At 34.6% G+C, this 19667-nt stretch overlaps 1 protein-coding gene across 4 annotated transcripts in view; it reads right to left on the reverse strand.

The window, feature by feature from the left end:
- Window positions 1-16693, reverse strand: part of LOC116340999 — a 28672-nt gene extending 11979 nt beyond the window's left edge. The window contains exons 1-3 of one of the 4 annotated variants that reach the window (XM_031767813.1): window positions 16577-16693; window positions 8971-9445; window positions 5684-5844 (exon numbers count right to left, since the gene is read on the reverse strand). In XM_031767813.1, the coding sequence (XP_031623673.1) occupies window positions 5684-5844; window positions 8971-9025 (216 nt within the window). In that variant the 5' untranslated portion in view covers window positions 9026-9445; window positions 16577-16693. Of the gene's footprint in view, window positions 1-5683; window positions 5845-8970; window positions 9446-16321; window positions 16347-16398 lie in introns of those variants that run through there. The other 3 variants (XM_031767811.1, XM_031767812.1, XM_031767815.1) reach the window with 3 other exon arrangements.
- Window positions 16694-19667: the final 2974 nt, after the last annotated feature.

The raw sequence follows: 19667 nt of genomic DNA on the forward strand, positions 1-19667 counted from the left end.
CAAACTACTGGAATCATGTCTTGGCTTCTATTGCGATCGTATAGACGTGTTTTTATTATCCTATGTCAAATTGGTTATGATTTTTTGGATGTGATTAAAATCAATCGATTTTTGAGCAACTGTGGGTTGACACGTAAAGATTTATTTTTTTCATGTTGTAATTCATGGAAGAACCAAATGATTGGAGTCTCTGTGATCCTTGGGCATACCACAATTTAACTGTAAAAGAAACTTCGATCCTAACTCAATCGGCACCAGAGTTTTTCTCGATGACATCAATTTTCGAAGGACCATCGCGCAATTGATCACTGTAGCGAGCACCATGACGATGGGATTCAGTGAACCAGTTGTATACAGTGGCAAGGCATGGTACTTCCTTCCCATACCCCGACTTGAGTCGGAAGTAATACTGTTGAGCAGGCAGCTCTTTTTGAAAACTTATGAGAAATAATCTTTTTTGTAAATTTCATTTTTTTGCGAAGTTGACCTTTTCCAACTGACACCGTGGCCATACCACAAAACTAAAATTCGTCCTGTTAAGTCAAATGGTCATGAAAAATGTCCAACTTTACGAATATGACAATGGTTTGCATCGGGCAATACTAAAACATACATATTGAAGAAACTTAAATAGTCGCCCTCGTACGATTTGGTTTACATCAAAAATATACTTAAAGCACATTGCAGGCCTGAACCTAACATACCATGAGATCACATGAAACGATGTAAATATTTTGGCAGAGTAAAGTTCAGGCGAAAAAAACGCATTCAGAGAAATATTGCGTGAGTGGTAATAATGAGGTAAAATGGGAGGTGAAAGAGGAACAGAAGGCGATGATAAAAAGCCTTGAAATGTGTAATTCATCTCTTGTGGTGAATACTCACTCATAGCATTGCTTATGTGCAAGGGCGTAGGAGGTCCATGCTATTGCTCATTATTTATGAATAAGCGCATTAGACACTTTTACCCATGGCGAGCATTTTGCACAAAACTGACTCGCATTGTAAGCTAGTTACCATCTCAAAAACTTAGACAACCATTCATTCACTTCGCTCACTTACTTACTCAACTCTCAACATCATATCATATTGAAGCAGGGAATAAAAATGTATGGCCTTTACCATCTAAATATGATGATGCCTTTCTCAATGAATCTCTGGATATGAGCTCACTTGAGCGCATTTGTTGTTCAACACCAGTCGAGTCACATTCTGCCATCATACAATGCACACATATCAGATTCAGATACGTATACGCATTCATAAAAATTTAACAAGAGATTTACATACTTAAATGTACGTCATCTTTCACGACAATTGACCGGATGGAGATGAGACTTGCTTTTACTCTCTCTCTGCCTCTCTCCCGCTCCCCTTTGTCAACAAAGCGTATTTATGGTTGTAAGCATGTATAAATATTTCGCTCGATTTGAGGCAATTTAAAGGTAGCATTTTGAAAATGATGATGTTCGCTCAATGACGTCGTCGACAAAGTTCAACGATCGAAGTGCATTAATTCCAACCCACATGCTGTACTGTAATGTAAAATGATATGCCAAAACAAATGGAGCGCTCGTTGTCATGTAAAAACAACAGCAATTTCAACACAAAAAGCCTATATAATGTATGCTCCGGGTTTGGGGTTCAACTGAACTCTATTGAGCATTTTAAATGCCCACAAAAGTGAAATTCAAAAGTAAGAATATTCAAATTGAGCCGTACATTATTTATTCGCTTGTGTACCAATAACATTCTTTTATTACACAGCATCTGAAATCACTTCACTAAACTCATTCAATCGGTTTACAGTAATTGGATACGGGTACTAAAATGCAGTTGCAGTCATAAAAATAGTTTTGTGTCATGTAGATCGGATTTTAGTATTAAATATTCATGTCAACAGTTCCAGTACCATTAAACCGAGATTCTATTCACAACTCTTTTTTTCAGCGTACTTTTTTTTTGTAATTGCTAATGCAATTCAAATGAAATGAATGGTAATAAATAGTCGAATGCCACTTTTTATGCCGGTACATTTATTTGCTCTGCAGGTGGCTTTTTTTTCATTGAAAGTAGATTTGATTTCTGCTCATATTTCTTCTGATTATTTTACGAAAAACAACTTCGTGATGTCCTCATTTTTTATTATATTTTCAATTTCATACTTGAACAGTATGTGTTCAACTTTATTCAAGGAAGAATTGATGGGAATATTGAAGATAAGTGCCAATTTCAAAGCAATATTTTGCTGAATAGTAGATAAGTGCACTTTATTTTATTGAAGGGAATGACCCGTACTTCACCTTTGTGATAATACTTGAAGATAATAAATCAATTTTTCGATAAAATTGGCAAATTAATTTTCTAAATAGACGCTTCTTTGTGATGTGCTTTTTTATTAAATTGCAGCATATTGTAACTGCAAATATTCGTCCTCGACTGATGCTTGACATTGTCTATGACTTATTACGTCTATTTTCAATTTATATGTGAATCGATGAGATTAAAAAGAAATCTCTTTTGAAAAAAACGCAGTTACAAAGAGCCGTTGAATACGCATATTGGTCGCATTATACCCTCCAGCGTTTGAAAACGCCCCAGAAAATAGGATGTAATTCCCAATAGATGGGTAAAATTCTCTCTTTTTATCAGGGATTTTGAGCCAAATTCGCTCCCTGGTAATCAATTTTGATCTGAGTGGAATCGAAAACACCTTAACAATTTTCTCTGTTAAATTTTGAGATTTTAAATGAGATAAATCGATTTTTACCCCTTACTTGCCTCTGATGATACTTTAAATTACTGAAAACCAATCAATGAAGGTCAAATTTTTAAAGTAGGCATTGGCATAAGGTCAGCACGTTGAACCAATCACCACCGAGAACCAAAAACCCATCGTGAAACATGCGTCATATTCAATTTTTTTGTTCATATCGTACTATTGTTTGCATTTCTTTGTGAGATTCTTTTTTCTATACATCGAATCACACATTCAAAGTTTTACAATCAAAACAATTTTTTTCGGGCTTATTGTGTTCATAAAATGAATAAAATCGATTTTATAACACTGATTTTCCCATAAAAGCAGCATTACCATTTGGTATGACAAATAAAAGTCCGAAAATCTACTTGAAATGTCTATTGTTATTGAAAATGTCAGCAGCAATATGGACTCTATATCAAACATTTTAAAGTATCTCTCTGTTGTACATTCAACAAATATTCTGTTCTTAGAATTTTGCATCTGCGTCTTGATGTAAAATACACATTCCGTAGCTGAAATATTTGCTTGCTATTCGAACAATGAATTCGTGCGATTTACTTATAAAACGAAAAATAACCAAAATCATTGTGAAATCTGGTTAAACTACAAAAAGCTCATGTCATTGGAAAAGTCCGATTACAAGCAAAAATGTGTAAAGAATTTAATTTCAATGTTTCAAAGAACGTGGTGATTTTTAGATAAAATATCTTAAAACCGAACATTTTGGATTTGATGGACATTTACTGACTGTTATTTGCTGAATGCACTTTGGTTGAAGATATGGACTCTTCAATGGAATGAAAATGCAGATTGCAAATCCGAAAGTATCACAAATCCTTTAAATAAGCCATTATTGTTTGTATAATCATTTTGATACTTAACGTGTATCTGTACGAGTACTCTTTTCAAATCTGGTGTTTGGTTTTTGGAGATGACCTCAATTTCAGTATTACTCATTGGCTATTATTGCACTTCAAATACACCCCAACTGGATTTTTTCTTTTCAAATAATGTTTTGAAGATCCTAATTCACTTAAGTAAGGTCTCGTCACATGATTTTTAGTACACATTTCACAACAATACGTATAAAAGTGGTACAACGAAATACAATACGACGTAGCGAGAGTGAAAAAAAGGTTATATCCACGTACATTTCGGGCACTCAATAAGGATTCCATGAAAATGCTGCGTTGAATGAAAATGTGCGAATGTGAAATGAAGTCACGCTTCCGTTTCAATGTTCCCATCTTAATGGTTGGGTTCGTTTGTTTAGCATTCATTCGTTGTTCATATTCACCTGGCGGAGTTGCTCGTTTTTTGCATTCTTTTTATTGTTTCCAGTAAACTGTAATAATGGATTTATTTTTCACTGTCACTTTCGAAAAGAGGAAGAATAGAAATTGTTTCAGTGAGTGCTTCCTGCGAATGTGTATTTTGTGAATTCTTTTGGTTATTCCGCTCATTCGGTTCGGTCTGTAATATGGTTTTGAAGTCTTGTTTTTTGTTGTTGCCTCAAACAAACAGAATGTGTCTGCTTGTAAATTATATGGAAAAGAGGCGCTTTCAACTGTGTTGCCTTTAATCGCATTAACAAGCGAACGTCCTGAAATTACTTATTGTACCATATCGAATAGAACAAATGTAATAGACAAGAAACGAGAGAGAAATCGCGTGCATAAGAAACGACATGGCGTTAAAATTAATTTGACAACAAGACTGTGTGTGTGTATACGGTTTTGGTACTTGAAAAAGTGAATGTTTCGAAAAATGTTCGACTATGCAGGATTTTAGTCGTGGAATTTTATAAATAAATTTTCGAGCATGTAATTTAGTATGCTTCGATGCTGTTCCTCTTTTTTTCCCGTGTATTTGTTCTTCAATGTCAATTCAGTGCTAAGAAGCACAAGTAGGAAACAATTTCTTCACACTGTTCTTATCATTTGTACGAACAAAATTAAACATCGATTTGGAAACCGTCAACGTTGATAACTTTCACTTGATACTGCTTTCGCTGTGAAGTGTTCGCTCGCCTGAATTATTTGTGTATGTGTATGCATAGCGCTAGCGACGTGTTTATTCACATTTGATTCGCATTCAAATTTTATGTGTTTACTGAACTGAGATAATAATGAGGTAGTAGACAAGAGAGCACAAGCAATGTGATGAACTCTTTTGAAAAATAAGTGTGATGAGTGTGGGAGAAACGAAAAAAGTAGAAATACATGTGAGTGTGTGTGTGTGTTGTTGGTGACGACAACGTAATTGAAGAAGTTAATGGTAAATTGTTTGTCGTCTGTGCTCATCACTGAATTGAAGCAGTCACTCTCATCGCGAATATTTTATTAAGCAAAAATAGTATAAGCACGTATGTGCAATGCATTGGGAAACTTGAATTTCAAGCCTTTTGTTTTATACTCAAGTTCGTTTATCCGAAACGGGTACTAGTGCGATGAAAAATGCCAAAATTGCGCATTCGATAAACGGATCTCTCTCACATTTTTATTCACTCGACAAATCTCTTTTGCCGTTGCCTAGAAATGTTCCATTTTATCGTGAGATTATTCTTCAAACAGATGCTTTTAGTACCGCTTTACTGAACTGTTGTCACCTGAATTGTGTGATGCAATTAAAATTAACTTCATTTCAAGCATATAATTTTTCATTTTCTTTGCCGTATGCGCATCGTCTCAACGGTTTCATACGTCGTGCAGAAAATTTATTAATTTTTTTCGCTTGCTTCGTTGAGATTTACAAGTACAATATGAATGTTTTATGCTTTTGCCAGTTGAAATATGAATTTCACGATAGATGACGTCATCATAAATCATTTGGTAAAATGTGGTACGCAAGAGAATGAACGAACAAGATGGTCTCATGACTCAATAATTTTGTGTTTGGGCACAATTTAAAATGACTTACCGATTTATCGCCCAGTTGTTCAACGCGACACCGTAAAAATGCTGTTTGGCCCACCCGTGCAGTTACGTTGCGCGGCACATCAAAATCAAAATATGGATGCAGCGACATATTTGATTCGATATGATTATTTTCAACAGCAGCGACAGCCGTCCGAGCGTAATCTATGGAAAATAATCACCAGAAAACAGAATTTATGCATTTAATAATTAAAAATTGCAAAACGTTTATCCAAATGAAATTCAACTTCTACAATGTGAACCGAATAAAAAAAATCCGTTGTGCAGTTGGTACAAAATAAATAATGGCCTATCTTTTCGAAGAGAGAGAGAGAGAGAGAGAGAGAGAGAGAGCGAAAAAACGAATAAAATAAAAATCAGGATTAAAGCGGAAAATTATTTTCAGTTATGCAATCCAAAGGGGCTGGAAAATGTTCGGTTTCATGTGTGTGTGGCGCCAATTTGCCATTTGCAGTGATAATGAATAATAATTTTTGCCGGCGGTAATTAAAATATTAATAAAAAAATATATTTTATTACAGTCGCGTAGTTCGTTTGTGTGTATTTTTCGCCTTCTTATTGCATTTTGATATAGTGTGCCGGCTGTTTGTGGGTATTTGGTGCTTTCTCTTCATCAACGATTGTGGTTGTCTCGAATTTATGGTTGGTCATAATGTTTTTAGGTAAAAGACTCATTTATAATAAAGTAGCGTGCCGAAAAATGCAGACACTGGAAAATTAATTGTACACGAATGAAAACGCAAATCTATCGTACACATTATTTGGCCTGGTGTTTGGTCGCTCACGCGCATTTAAACTGGATGGTTGTAAATGCACTGTCCAAAGACAATACTCGGGCTGAAACTACTGAATGTAGCAACACGATGGGCGATGAAAAAAACTTCAAGATACAATTCGCTGGCATGTAATGTAAAATATTTGCTCTTTTTGTGCAATTTTGCATGATTTTTTTTCTCGTCTGTGTTGTGTTTTTTGTTTTGTTTCATTCGCCATGAAATTGGCGGTTTGTTTGCTTTTTGAGGAAAGTGTAAAGCTATTTTTCGGTTCCACAATTTTGATTAAGTCAAAATACACACTCACCGTTGTACATAAATAGACGAGCATAAACAGACTTGATACTTTCTACAAACCAAAAAAGTATATGCAACAAAGAAGAAGGCACAATGAAAAAAAAAACTTGTAGCAAAATAAACGCCTGAGTTTTGTTTCTTTTTCTGCCTTGTGATTTGTTTGTTTCTTCTTGTTTTTTGAACGTCGTTATTCATTTTTATGTGAAGCTTTATACGTGTAGAAACTGTTATTTATGGTCACGTGATGCTATTACAAAAATATTCTTAGCTTTTCTCGTTCATTTTGTTATTGTTGCATAATTTGGTTAGACAAAATGCGGTTCAAATTCATATATACAGATTTACAAGTTTTATTTAATTGAATTTGGCTCTCTTAGGTTTTTATCTGTATCACTTTGTCGTGGATGCGAACATCGCCCCGAAATGTGTGTGTGTGTGTTTATGTAAGAAATAATAATAATTAAAAGAAACGAAATAACGGATGAATTTCAATTTGTTTTTGAATGATATCGTGTAACACTTGCTGAAAATATGGAGTAGAATGAATTTTAATTAATTTAATGATGAACAACAGCATTTTCCTTTATTCACATACACACATATATACAAATTCTGTGCAATTTGGCGTATGCAAAGTTCGTAACACGAACAAGCACAAACCTTTTCTACATGGACCGCACACAGTATCAGCACTATGAAAATCAAACAAATGAATGCAATTATAATGAACAATTTATAATGGCTTCATACTGTGTTTTACTGGCTAAATTTTATTTTCATCGTATAAATAGATTTTTCATTGCAAAGTCGACGATGTAGTTGTTTTTTTTATATTACTATAGAAAATCCTCTATCTTCATTTTACAGTTTTTCATGGAGTACATATGATGATGATAGAAATAATTAAATATGTATTTCGTAAAATATGAACTGTTCAAAAAGATTGCGATATACCATACCCACTGACGATAGCTGGTTTATATTTTTGCAATATCGAATGGCTTTTATTTCGAAATCAATAATCTGTAATGATGCATTTCATTTATTTCAATGCATATATTGTTGAAGAATATCAGCTCTATTGAAAATATCGAGAGGAGAGTATGTTTTTATTCAGACATTACTCAGACATAAGCGCTGGATAACATACTCTCTTCTCGATATATTCAAAAGAGCTAATCATTGTGCACGATTATTCTCTATAAGCTCATTTATTTTGGAATGAACATTGAAAGCTTAAAACATACTCTAAAATATTATGTATGTTATATTCACCATCGAAAAGAGAATACCCATCATATTGTACCATCCGGCCAATGTTTGTATTCTATTTTGAATGGATTCATTTTTGAAAAATATCAAGAATATTCACAGTTTCTGAGCAGGGGTCCGAGGGGTTGGATAACCCCCCTGGAGAGCAGATTTGGGAGTTCCCCCCTTAGAAATATTCTTTCGATTTGCTAGGGATTTTCGTGAAAAATGTGAAGACCTTTTTTTTTGCTCTTGATTTTCTAAAGAGGGAGAAAATATCGAATTTTGCTAGGGTTTTTGGGCGAAGAGAAAAATCTTTCAATTTGCTAGGGTTTTTTGAGGCAAATGCTCCGAGACACCCCCCAGGAGTGAACATGCATTTTTGAATTTGTGCGAGACCAAAACGAAAAAGTTACCCCTTTACATTTTTGGAAAATTTTGAAATTACAACCCCCCTTGGATCGCCAACTCCAGAAGCTATGAGAATATTTGATAACATCGCAAATGACTTCCTGGAAATGATTGAATAAAATCTGCATCTGTGGTGCCCTCTTTTGTTGACTTGCATGCACAAATCGCAGCAGAATATTTTCGTGAGATGAATTTTTCATAGATACTATAGAAATTTAAAACTCCAGATTTCAGTCAAATCACATTTCAGAGGAAAAAAACGTACACATTTTCCAGCGAACATGTAAAATACTATTCATAAAATATGTTCAGATATGCATTGAGATAAAACTATATGTGCATTCGACCGAACTGATTTATGAAATTCAATTTGATCCACTTTACCCAATGAAATCTCTTTTCATAGTGAATTTTTCAAACAAATACAAATAAGCGAACTTTAAAAAAACCCAAATAAAACGTGATTATATATCATCAAGCTGAGAAATAGAAAAAGAAAAAGCAAATAAAAAATGTACGAATATTCATTTAAACTTACCTTCAAAAAATTTCAAATAAAATATGATGAACAGGGTTGGTAATCCATGCATCATGCTATGTGTATTTAACCGTATTCACTTGATCACATTTAAACTGTTTCGCTTATTGTTGACCTTATTTTTCTGTTGTGATATTAAATGTTCAACTGTCAAATGTTCGTTCATAATTAAATGAAGTTTCCATTTAATGCACGATAGAATGTTTGTTACATTCGAGACGAATGTTTGTGTATATGTCGATGTATGTCGGTTGCTCGAAATTCACATTTAATTTTATCTTGTGTATGGTACAAATACGATTTTTATGTTTATGTTTCATTGTTTGTCTCTATATTTTCCAGTTTGTTGTGGTTAATTGAATGCGATGTGTAAGTTGTATGATGGGGTGCGCTTGTTCACAGCATAACAGACAAATATTTTATTATATATATTTTTTGTTCTCTTTTCGGTCGGTCGTTAATATATTGCCGGGAGCTAAAAATAGGTTCAATTCACATTTAACACACTCACAAATTTATTTATTTTTTTTATAAAAAAAAAGCATTGTGAGATCAATTGTTGGATGCTGGACGATTTTATCTGTGCCACATTAAATGTAAGCGCCATTCCATTTCATATTGTTTTTTGCTGGGGCATAAAGCGAGAGAAAGATAGTCTGGTCGACCATTTACTTGGATATATGGTTCAACTAGTTTTCAGTATACATACATATGAATAAAGACTCCATTATGGTTAATAATAATTGTATACTAAACAAGGTTGCAGCCTAAAGGTCACACAAACTAAAATTGATGCTGCGTGTTTCACAGCCATTTTCACATGGTGTTATTGTGCAGAAAAAAGTTTTATAAGGTCTCGCTATGTGATCATTCAACGATAGTGGCAACAACAAAAACAAAAAGCGCCAACAACAATAAGTTCACGAACTTTTACTATTCAAAAAAAAAACATTCGGTTTATTCAGTTTTATTTCACTTTGGGGTGCTTTCAATTCGCATATCATATATTCCCCACTTTCTGTGCTTTATTCATTCTTTTTTTCGTCAGCATCTCATCTACGTTGCGTTTATAGTCTCTTTATAATGCTGGATTGTATGTGTGTCGGATTCTTATTTATATACATTTACTTTTTCTCTGTTTTCGACTATGCGATATTTCATCACGATAACATTTTCGGCATGCCTTACGGTTTTCACAATTTCTCTCTCTCTCGCTGTCTCTCTCTTTGTCGTTCAGTAAGTATTATTCATTTCTGCTAGGCATGTGCCATCTAATAACTTTCATTTGTGAGTGGATTTTAGAGAATTTTCTCTATTAGATTTCCAAATAGATAATATTTTTAGAGAATATAGAGAGTTTAGCTTTTACATTGGCTTACTACTGCTATTTTAAGTTCTATAATGACTAATGACGTTCAAAGTGTACAACATGTTGGGTCTATCCTCTCAGCCCGATATATCATTATATTTTTCGACGAACAGATTTCATATGTACAAATTATGTTAAACATTTCAAAAACTTTTTCCAAACGCAATTCAAACAAATAAAAAAGGGGTTTTGACAAAGTAGCCCAATAAAAATAGCATTAGATGGTTTTGTTTTTCACATTGAACGAGCGAGCATACCATTGAGCCGTCGTGTAGATTTTCTTTCATGTAAAATTGAAGTTAATTCGAAGCATTGCATTCATAGAAAATGCGATTTGAAGAGGTCTGCCACGGCAAAATGTCATATAATCATGCAAAGTGGTTTAAGAAGAATACACGCTGATCTCATCGAGTTTTTACTGTCTGAACCTTTGAACATTCAACTTTTTCTGAGAAATTTATTTGAAATTAAAGAGAGCCGCGGAATTTTACCGAAAATAGATTTCGGTTCAATTTCAAGCATGTCTATTGCGAAAGGGATAATGGTTATACTGTATATACACCTGAAATGCAATCATCCACAGTCAGTGTGTCGAAAAGTCTTATCTGTAAGTAGCCCCGAACTAAATAATTTAATAGAAGATTGTAAGTTAATATCGAAATGGCTTCAGCATCATTGAGTTCATACGAGAAATCCCCGCACATAATCTTTGCATCTTTGCAGATGATTTTGTTTGGCGTTGCGGTTAAATTTCCAACTTAATTACTTATTCCGAATGGAGCGCACATTTAAATGAACGAAATGCGAATTGGTGAAAGAGAAAGAGAGCTTGGATACTTGACATTGAAAGTGAGAGCTCTAATATGTATTCATTATGGTCGCGCTGTTAAAACACGCATTCGTGAATTCAAACTCTTGTTTACATGAACCTGTGCAGGCAGCAATGCCAAAAACCAAATAATCTCGCACCAACCCCAACATAGCAAACGGTTCAGTGATATTTATTTAATTACGGGCCACACCAAAAAGCCATGATGCGTTGTACGCTTGGAGCTTGTATTTTGGTGCGCGAATGTTATTTTTCCTTGAGGCGACAAGGCACACTTTTCACACGACCATTATGAAATTTTATGCAAATTTTATTATTTCCCATGGATGTTTAATTTGAAATCTTACTCGTCGTTTGCTCTCCTAAACGCTCCGGGAAGCAACAAACAAATGTAACGCAGAGCCTGAACCAAAAACTAATATTTACTTTGAGAATTGATGTTTGACAACTAACACACAAACACACAAACAAAAGCAGCTCCAAATAATTTAATTTTATTCGGGTGAAAATTAACGATGACTGCTCAGTTAATCGGGGTTCGATGTGGTCGTTTATTTTGAGCTCGATTTGCCAACAAAACGTTTTATTTGCAATTAATTTCATGCGGATGATTTTGGTGTGCTATTCATACAGCAGCAACGAATATTCGCTTCGACATTCCGATGCGGCGAAAAAAAGGAATATGAATTGAAAGCGACGACAGAAAAAAAGAAACCACAGAAAAAATGAATTATAAATGAAGATTAAGTCCCTTACGGATCATATCAGTGACGTTGCTTGATGACTGGCAAGCAAATACGCTTTTTTGCTCTGTGCAAAAGCGAGGTCATTATTGAAGCCCTAATTCAACAGCCGCACATGATCAAATGGCTGGGTGCCGAGTTCATTGCAATGATAAAGATTAGTCGTATGTCATTATAGTACAAGAGGGTATGCGTTCTAACGCAACATTTTTCATCTTTAAACTTCATCGCCGTGTTGGTTTGTTGTTCTCTCTACGATGATACTATACTCAACAAACAAAAAATTATGATAGTGAAATTGAAAATATAAAATTGCCGCGATTAAAAATAATGAGGCGAACAGACGATGACGGCTCAAAAAGTGCACATCAACTGTAATTTTCTAATGAAATTGACAAAATAACGACACATAACAATTGGAAAGAAACAAAAAAAAGACGAGCACTTCGACAAAAAAAAAATTTCTTCTTCTGCTCATCATCGACCAAAATAAATTGGATGTTTTATTCAAATTACGAAAATTTCGGCTTCATTTTCTTTCGCTCTTTTTTTAATCTATTCGGTTGAAAAGAAATGCTTGCGAATGTTAATAAAATTATTTACAAGATGAACACGAAAATGAACAAACTTGCCGCTAATTTATTTTTTTCTTGCTCTCTTTTCACGAGAAGTGCGGCCTTTTCCATTTAAAAAAATGAATGAAGGTTGAAGAAGAGATGAAAGAAACAACAACTCCGATAAAAAAACTCATTTGTACCGTCCTCGTCGATGAAATGAGGCAAATATTTTCGTATGTTTTTTCGCCTCGACAAAAATCCAATCCATTCTGAGTGTATCACGGAAAAGGGAAATGTTTGAAAAATTCGTTACAATATTCAATTGAAGTGGCCCATTTTCTTGCTGGTTGGATTGAGTAAATTTCTGTCACTTGGCCATTGAATTCATCTTGGCCTCAACGAAACTTAAAACGAAATTGGAATTGGCACAATTGTGCGAACCAAAATGAAACGATGGATACGACGAAATGAATTGCTGGAAAAATTCGTCGAGGGGTCATCAAAAAATATGAAATCTTTGAGAAAGTATGCCTTTCATACTACACATCTCAAATGGCCCATTCGATTTGTGTGTTTATTTCCGGACTTTTCGCACCCTTCGATTTCTTCTCTATGCAGATTAGATTCACAACTTTAACGAACAACAAATTGGTAATTTCATTTATTTGCTTGGGGAATTTCGACTTATTAAATGGGACGACTTTTTGTCGAGTTGTGTTTTTTGAGTTTTTCTATGGGAAACATCAATTTTTATCGAGATTCTTGTTTGTAGACGTGCAGAAAGTATCGTTAACCAATTCCAAGGCAAGAAAGAGAGAAAGAGTAGGAAAAAACCAATCAATGGTTGAGTGTCAAGATTGTACAGTTTGTTGTATTTTTTACGGTCTAGTCAATACAGTGCAAGACGTAAAGAAGCCATACGATAAAAACGTAAATGGAACCATATTTAAAACGAAAAAACTCGAATGAAAATGAAAAAAAAATTGTTTTACGTAGTTGGGGCTAGGCACAAAAATGTGATTTTCAATCGAATTTCAAATTTCTGGCCATTGAAAACGAAACATATACATACATATATTAAAATCATTAGCAAGTCTTATGGCTTCAGTATGAATGTAAAAACGTCTCACCAAATTACGGTATTTGTAGATTTCGGAGAAGAAAAATTTCATATACTCTGACTGTGAGACTCCGTCTGTGGGGTAAATTGCTAGCCGCATTATAGTGCAGTTTTTGTGAGCTGTCAATTTTATTGCCTGACATTTTTTGACGGCGCGTGTTCACCAACCACAGCAAACACAAGAAAAGGCAAATTTTTCAAGAATTTCTGATATTCGATTTGTGCGACGTTATATTCAAAGACGGAATTTCTTTTTGTTGACGTAGTAGCGTATATTTGTTGTTGTTTGGCGGCTATGATACTTTTGTGGAAAATGCGTTGCGGACATGATGTCAACTTTATTGAAAATCGAAAAAACTTAAGAAAAAAAATGTGTCAGCTATTCGACTGTCATCTGTGAATAGTCAACGATACGGAACGATACGGAGGCAGCAGAAATGCTTCGTAACTTGTAGCATTTTATAGCTAGTCACATTTATTTCATGTTTTGGTCGCTCAATGATTTCAAATAAAAAAAAAATCTTTGAGTCATATTGTGGTGTCGGGACTCCAGTCTTTTGAAGAGAGATAGATGTATAGATGGAGAAAACGACCGCGAGAAAAGAGCGAGAAAGAAAATGAAACAGTAAATCGAGTTTTGTAGTGAGTGACACCAGCATCAAAAGCTCACATCTATGTAAGTCCATTCAAAATACTCGCAATTTTTTTTTCGGATACATTTCTAAATTAATGAAGCGTATTATTCGATTAGACGTGAAGAAGATATTTTGTAAGCGCCTTTTTTCGCTCCTGCTCTAGTTTCTTTCTTTTTTCGATTTTTCTTTGCAATGTGTGTCTTTGGTTTTTGTTTATTTATTTTGAGTTTATGAATTGAAAGAAATTGAAATGTATATGTGCAATTGGTAGGCAAAAATAAAAATGAATGGAATGACGAAGTTGTTATTCTTCAAAAATCGGTTATATGGTGAGAGCATTTGCCGTTTATTTGAACAATTTTGCTATTCGAATCGATTCTGTCATAAACATTGATACGATACAGTGGAAAAAGCGTTCAAAGAGAAATGATGTGCGTCTGCAGTTGTGGTACAAAGCGATACACATTTTTGGATTATAATTCTCGTATGGCAAATGCGTTCAGAGATAAAATACAGAAAGACAATATACATATTCTGGTGAATTATTTGCGATCGATGTTAATATTCGACCTTTTATTGGACTTGGTCTATGCAAAAATGTTTGCGTCGCATTCGGTTTGTCTTCATATCTAAATTCGATTCAGATGCTTTAACTTGATAGCGAATGACTAAACATAGTGTATCCAATATCCATGTATATGACTATATTTTACGATATGATTATTTCAAAAAGCAGCCATTTGGAATGGATTCGAAGAAAACGTGCGTACATAAACGAAATATTTAGCATTTGCACAGCTTTCGATACAATGTCGATAGTGGCTGAATTGGTTATCGAATTGTGTATATGTGTGCGCGATTGACGGCTAGCTATTTTTATCCCTCCGAAATCAAATATTATAGTCTGGCTGCTGTTGTTTTTCGGATGAGTGAATTAATCATGTTAATGTGGTATCAACACAGTTATTGCTGCTAAAAATTGAATCATACATTTTGCTGCATGCCCTTTAATCAATCACACATGAGTGTTTGAAATCGATAGAAATCCGAAGATTTGCTTCGTTTTACGCCCCTTGCACTAAATTTAACCCAAAATAACAATCATACACATCAATATAACATACATCAAATTCGAAACCATCGAAACCATCGATACACATATCACAAAATCAATGCGTACATCAGAACGCATCAACATAAAACGACGTTACGAATCAATCGTTTGCAAGTATACGTCATGATGACCTCAATCTCTTATGTTAATTATTAATTTATATTCTGACTGCGTACATCATACGAGACAAATCAAATATCTTGGAAATGATTTTGCGCTGATCATCGGCTTTCCTTTTGTCAGGCTCACTCCCACGCATGCCATTCATTCGATGACGATGGACATGAATTTACTTGAGTCAATCGCACATAAAATTGTTTTGCTATTGAATTTAATACAATCGATGGGAAATAAATGATTAAAGGCAATTGACACATAATAGCGCATAAAGTGTGGAACATTTGAAAACATTTGATAATGAAAAATAAAGCAATTTGATGTTGAAGTCAAACACATTTCGTTTAATTACTGGCCACCCTTTGGATATTCACTTACGCAAATGTAATTTAAACGTACGCATAGCATGTGTTACCATTTAATTTTCCATGAAGCAATTATTGTTGTTGGTTCGCTTTTCAATGGCATGCAATCACTTTGAATTTTGAAATATATTTCTAAAGATCTCGTTTTCAATAGGTCAACCTATCCGCAAATTGGTCCAAAGTAATTTATGGTGTGGTATTTTTGTAATTTCAATCCGGAAAATGCGTATAGTAACTAACTACTGTTGCTCGATCTTGTACAAAAAAAACATATTCGCTGTTTTCACATTTGTTCCGCACTGAAAATTCACTAGAAATTCATTCGCCACTTAATTTCGAGCCAACTTTCACAAGCACTAATTTTCATTGAAGGACAGACTCAATATTGAGAGCGAGAATGAATCAATGAATGGGCTCCATTGTTCTTGCAATTCTTTTTTTCGCATCCAATTGATCTCACAATATTCAAACTTATTTTCGTATTTCAATTAAAACTTCGAACACTATCTGGGATTAATTTTCACATTGTAACAAATTCGATTTTTTGTCGTGCACACATAAGCATTTTTTCACAATTACCACGTTTTGTATTAGTAGATTAACTTACTTATAAATTTTTAACAATCATTTTGAAATAATGTGAAATTCTTCCAAGAAAAGAGAAAACCAATCACACAAAAACCGCAAATTCCATCAAATATACACGATCTCAGTGGTCTTTTATTGAATTCGCATCATAAATGTCCGTTTCACTTACACGCGTTATCAATTTCTCAACATCATTACAATGCAGAGCAATACCATGTATGCGAGAAAATGGAAGGAATTCGACAACTTTGATCCGTATACATTGATGAGACGTGTGATTCGAACACTCGATTATTCGCAACTGACTATCGCTTATGCAGTGGCAATGTTCATATCTATCTCTATGTTGAGTTTGAGTCAACACACACTTGAATTTTCCGGTTTTGAATAAAGCGGGAGCCGATGCCGTACTCAAAATCAATTCACAAACGCAACGGAGAAACATTCTTTCCATTCCATCATTCCAATGCGAGACATTATCGTATGACTGTGGAACTTGTTCAGTGGTGCTTTCACTTCCATGGGAACATAACGATTGTGCGGCGCACGCATCACCCCAACTTCTCCGTTCTGTCGCATGCCTTTAATCAGCTCATCATTTTGGACTGCTAGGTTGAAAAATAACACACTATATATATCAAAAGATCTACTTAAGCACAAAAAGAACTAGAGACTATCAATGGATTACTATTTTTATCCGACTGAAGAATGATTATTACAATTTTCGTCCAATGCATAGAGAAGGGTTTATTTTAAATCATTAACTCAATGTTGACGGGTGACATGTGTGCAAAATGTGTTTTGAAATCCGTTTGAAATATGGGCGTAAATAATATTGAAATGGTAAAAAAAATCGTATCGCTCACAACAAACTATACAGACTCAATATAAATGAAATGAAAATTCATGCGGTCAATCAAATATTAATCGTTTAGAATTGTGTGAAAAAAAAAGATGTATGTATGTCCAAATAAATGGTATAATTGCGTCGATTGACCACAATGAGTTGAAATCTGTCAGTATAATTGTCGATGCCTGATGCAACTGACACACGAAAGGCATTGATTTGCACAACCTCAAATCTCAACAGTCATCAGTCACCGAGGTTTTTCTTCATGGCAGCTCATAAACAAGAGTGTATGTGGCTTGTTCAAAATGTTTAAATCATGATAGAGTGTTCACATATCAATGTTACATTATATGCAATTGACTGATACGACTGAGCGGATCAATCAGGCCTAGACTAAATGATGACCGCATTTATTTGGTTACGGCTAAATAAAATATTAATTTGTATTCATGAAATTTGGATGTGAGTGAGAGTGGATGGCTGCTGTTGCAAATGTTACCGGCTATGAAAATCGAAAGTAATTAAGGTGTGGCCTGACTAATGTGTGGCGGTTTCAAATTGAAATATATTGATTGATTCTGCTACCAACTGAATTGATTTTAAACGAGGTTTCATTATCCAAATTATTTAATGCAATGTAAACTCGATACCGTAAAAAATGTGCATCAATCGATTAAGCGCACATATATGCCCGAACGGTATCTATGTTCGGTGTATTTTATGATGCGCACAAATTCTGATTAGACCCGATTACAGTCTCTCTAATTACCGTTTTGTTTAACCAATTGAATGCGTAAAAAACAAGAGAAAAATACCAACCAAAATTCAGCTTAACCGCGACAATGAATGTGCAATTATTGAACCAAAGCACAGTCCCAATCAGCTACCATAAATTGAATCATATTGTGTACTTGAGGCAATTTATGGCACAGAAAATCGAGAACAGTTAGCAAATCGCAAAATGCAGTTTTCGAGTGCTTTGGCGTTGTCGTAATAATTGATGCATTCATTGGACTGTAAATAAAGCGGGCTCCTTCTCTCCGTCTCTTCGGTAACAACGGGGGCTTTTGGAATTTAAACACAATAATATTGAAAACAATTATTTGGTATTTAGAGAGCTATATTGTGCATTTCTGCTGGCCAAACAATTACGATGCCTTGCACTGGTGTAAATGAATACAATGTGAGTTTACGAAGAGAATCTGAAAATGGTTGCGCAGGTGGAAGTGGCGCTTTCAACATAATCAAGTGATAAATTTCGATTTTCCAAAAAGCAGTAAGAAACGGGTTAAATACGAAGATTTATCGCTTGCGTATCGATTCATACATTATAAATAATGGCTTAAGAATTTAAGATATTGCAAGAAGATTAACGACTACTCGGCCATATGTACTCTACCGCTCATTCATTCCTTCGTATTCTTCGGTTTTGTATCTCTTTCATTTTAAATGGTGTGTTCGGGTTGCGAAACAAAATGATAGACAGAAATGTTGGCAATTTGGTTGCAAACACGTTGCCTGATAAAACATACGCACAATATCGATCAAATTGAGTAACGAACATTTTTCTTTTGATTGGCGCTTAACGCGCAATTGACACACGAAAATGGACAAAAGTGAATGGAGATAGAAAAAAAGACACAACGTTCCGAGCGCACTCAATCCGGAAAGCTTAATAAATGAAGCAACTCTATCACTGACCTAATAGTTGAAAGCGAGAAAGCATTATGGATTGCAATAAATCGCCATTTGAAAATTGAGAAGCTTTAGGGGTGGTCGCTTGAGTAGAGTCCATAAACGCAAAGTACAAACTACAATTCATACGAATTGAGGATCAACTCAATAATGATAGAGTCGTATATTAGATGATGCCACTTTTTATTGGTGTCTTTTGGTCTCTCAATCAAACGCGACCGACCCAAGGACTAAAACTTTAATCTAAATGGACTAAGACAACATATACATACAACCGATACAAGCATATCGGATGAACGATATGGATGAATGGCACATCCAGTGTTGAGCACGACCACTGGCTAAAACAGATTAGCACCTGTCAAACGTAACAAAATCACAATGCATCTATCTTCTCTGCATGTGTACATTTTGATAGCACCACTTTAGCCAGTGTCAACCCGCCAACGATACCTGTATATATTGAAATAGTTTTTCATACTCCATGTTTTTTTCACCTTTCTCACGGTAGCGTACACATCGAACGCTGTTCAACTGCAAGCTTATTTAATCAATCTTTCTTAACGCGCGCAGAACGCTTCAATTCAAACTTTTAAACAAGAACAAAATGAAATCGAGATCTGATATATTTGAACACCTAAATGCAGACTGCATTTCATGAAGAAAGAGAAAACGAAGAAGCAGCAAAAAAAATCGTTGAACAAATAAAATGAAA

Source organism: Contarinia nasturtii, unplaced genomic scaffold (assembly GCF_009176525.2).
Source record: "Contarinia nasturtii isolate CC-2019 unplaced genomic scaffold, AAFC_CNas_1.1 Cnas_scaffold_695, whole genome shotgun sequence".
NCBI classification, from domain to species: domain Eukaryota; kingdom Metazoa; phylum Arthropoda; class Insecta; order Diptera; family Cecidomyiidae; genus Contarinia; species Contarinia nasturtii.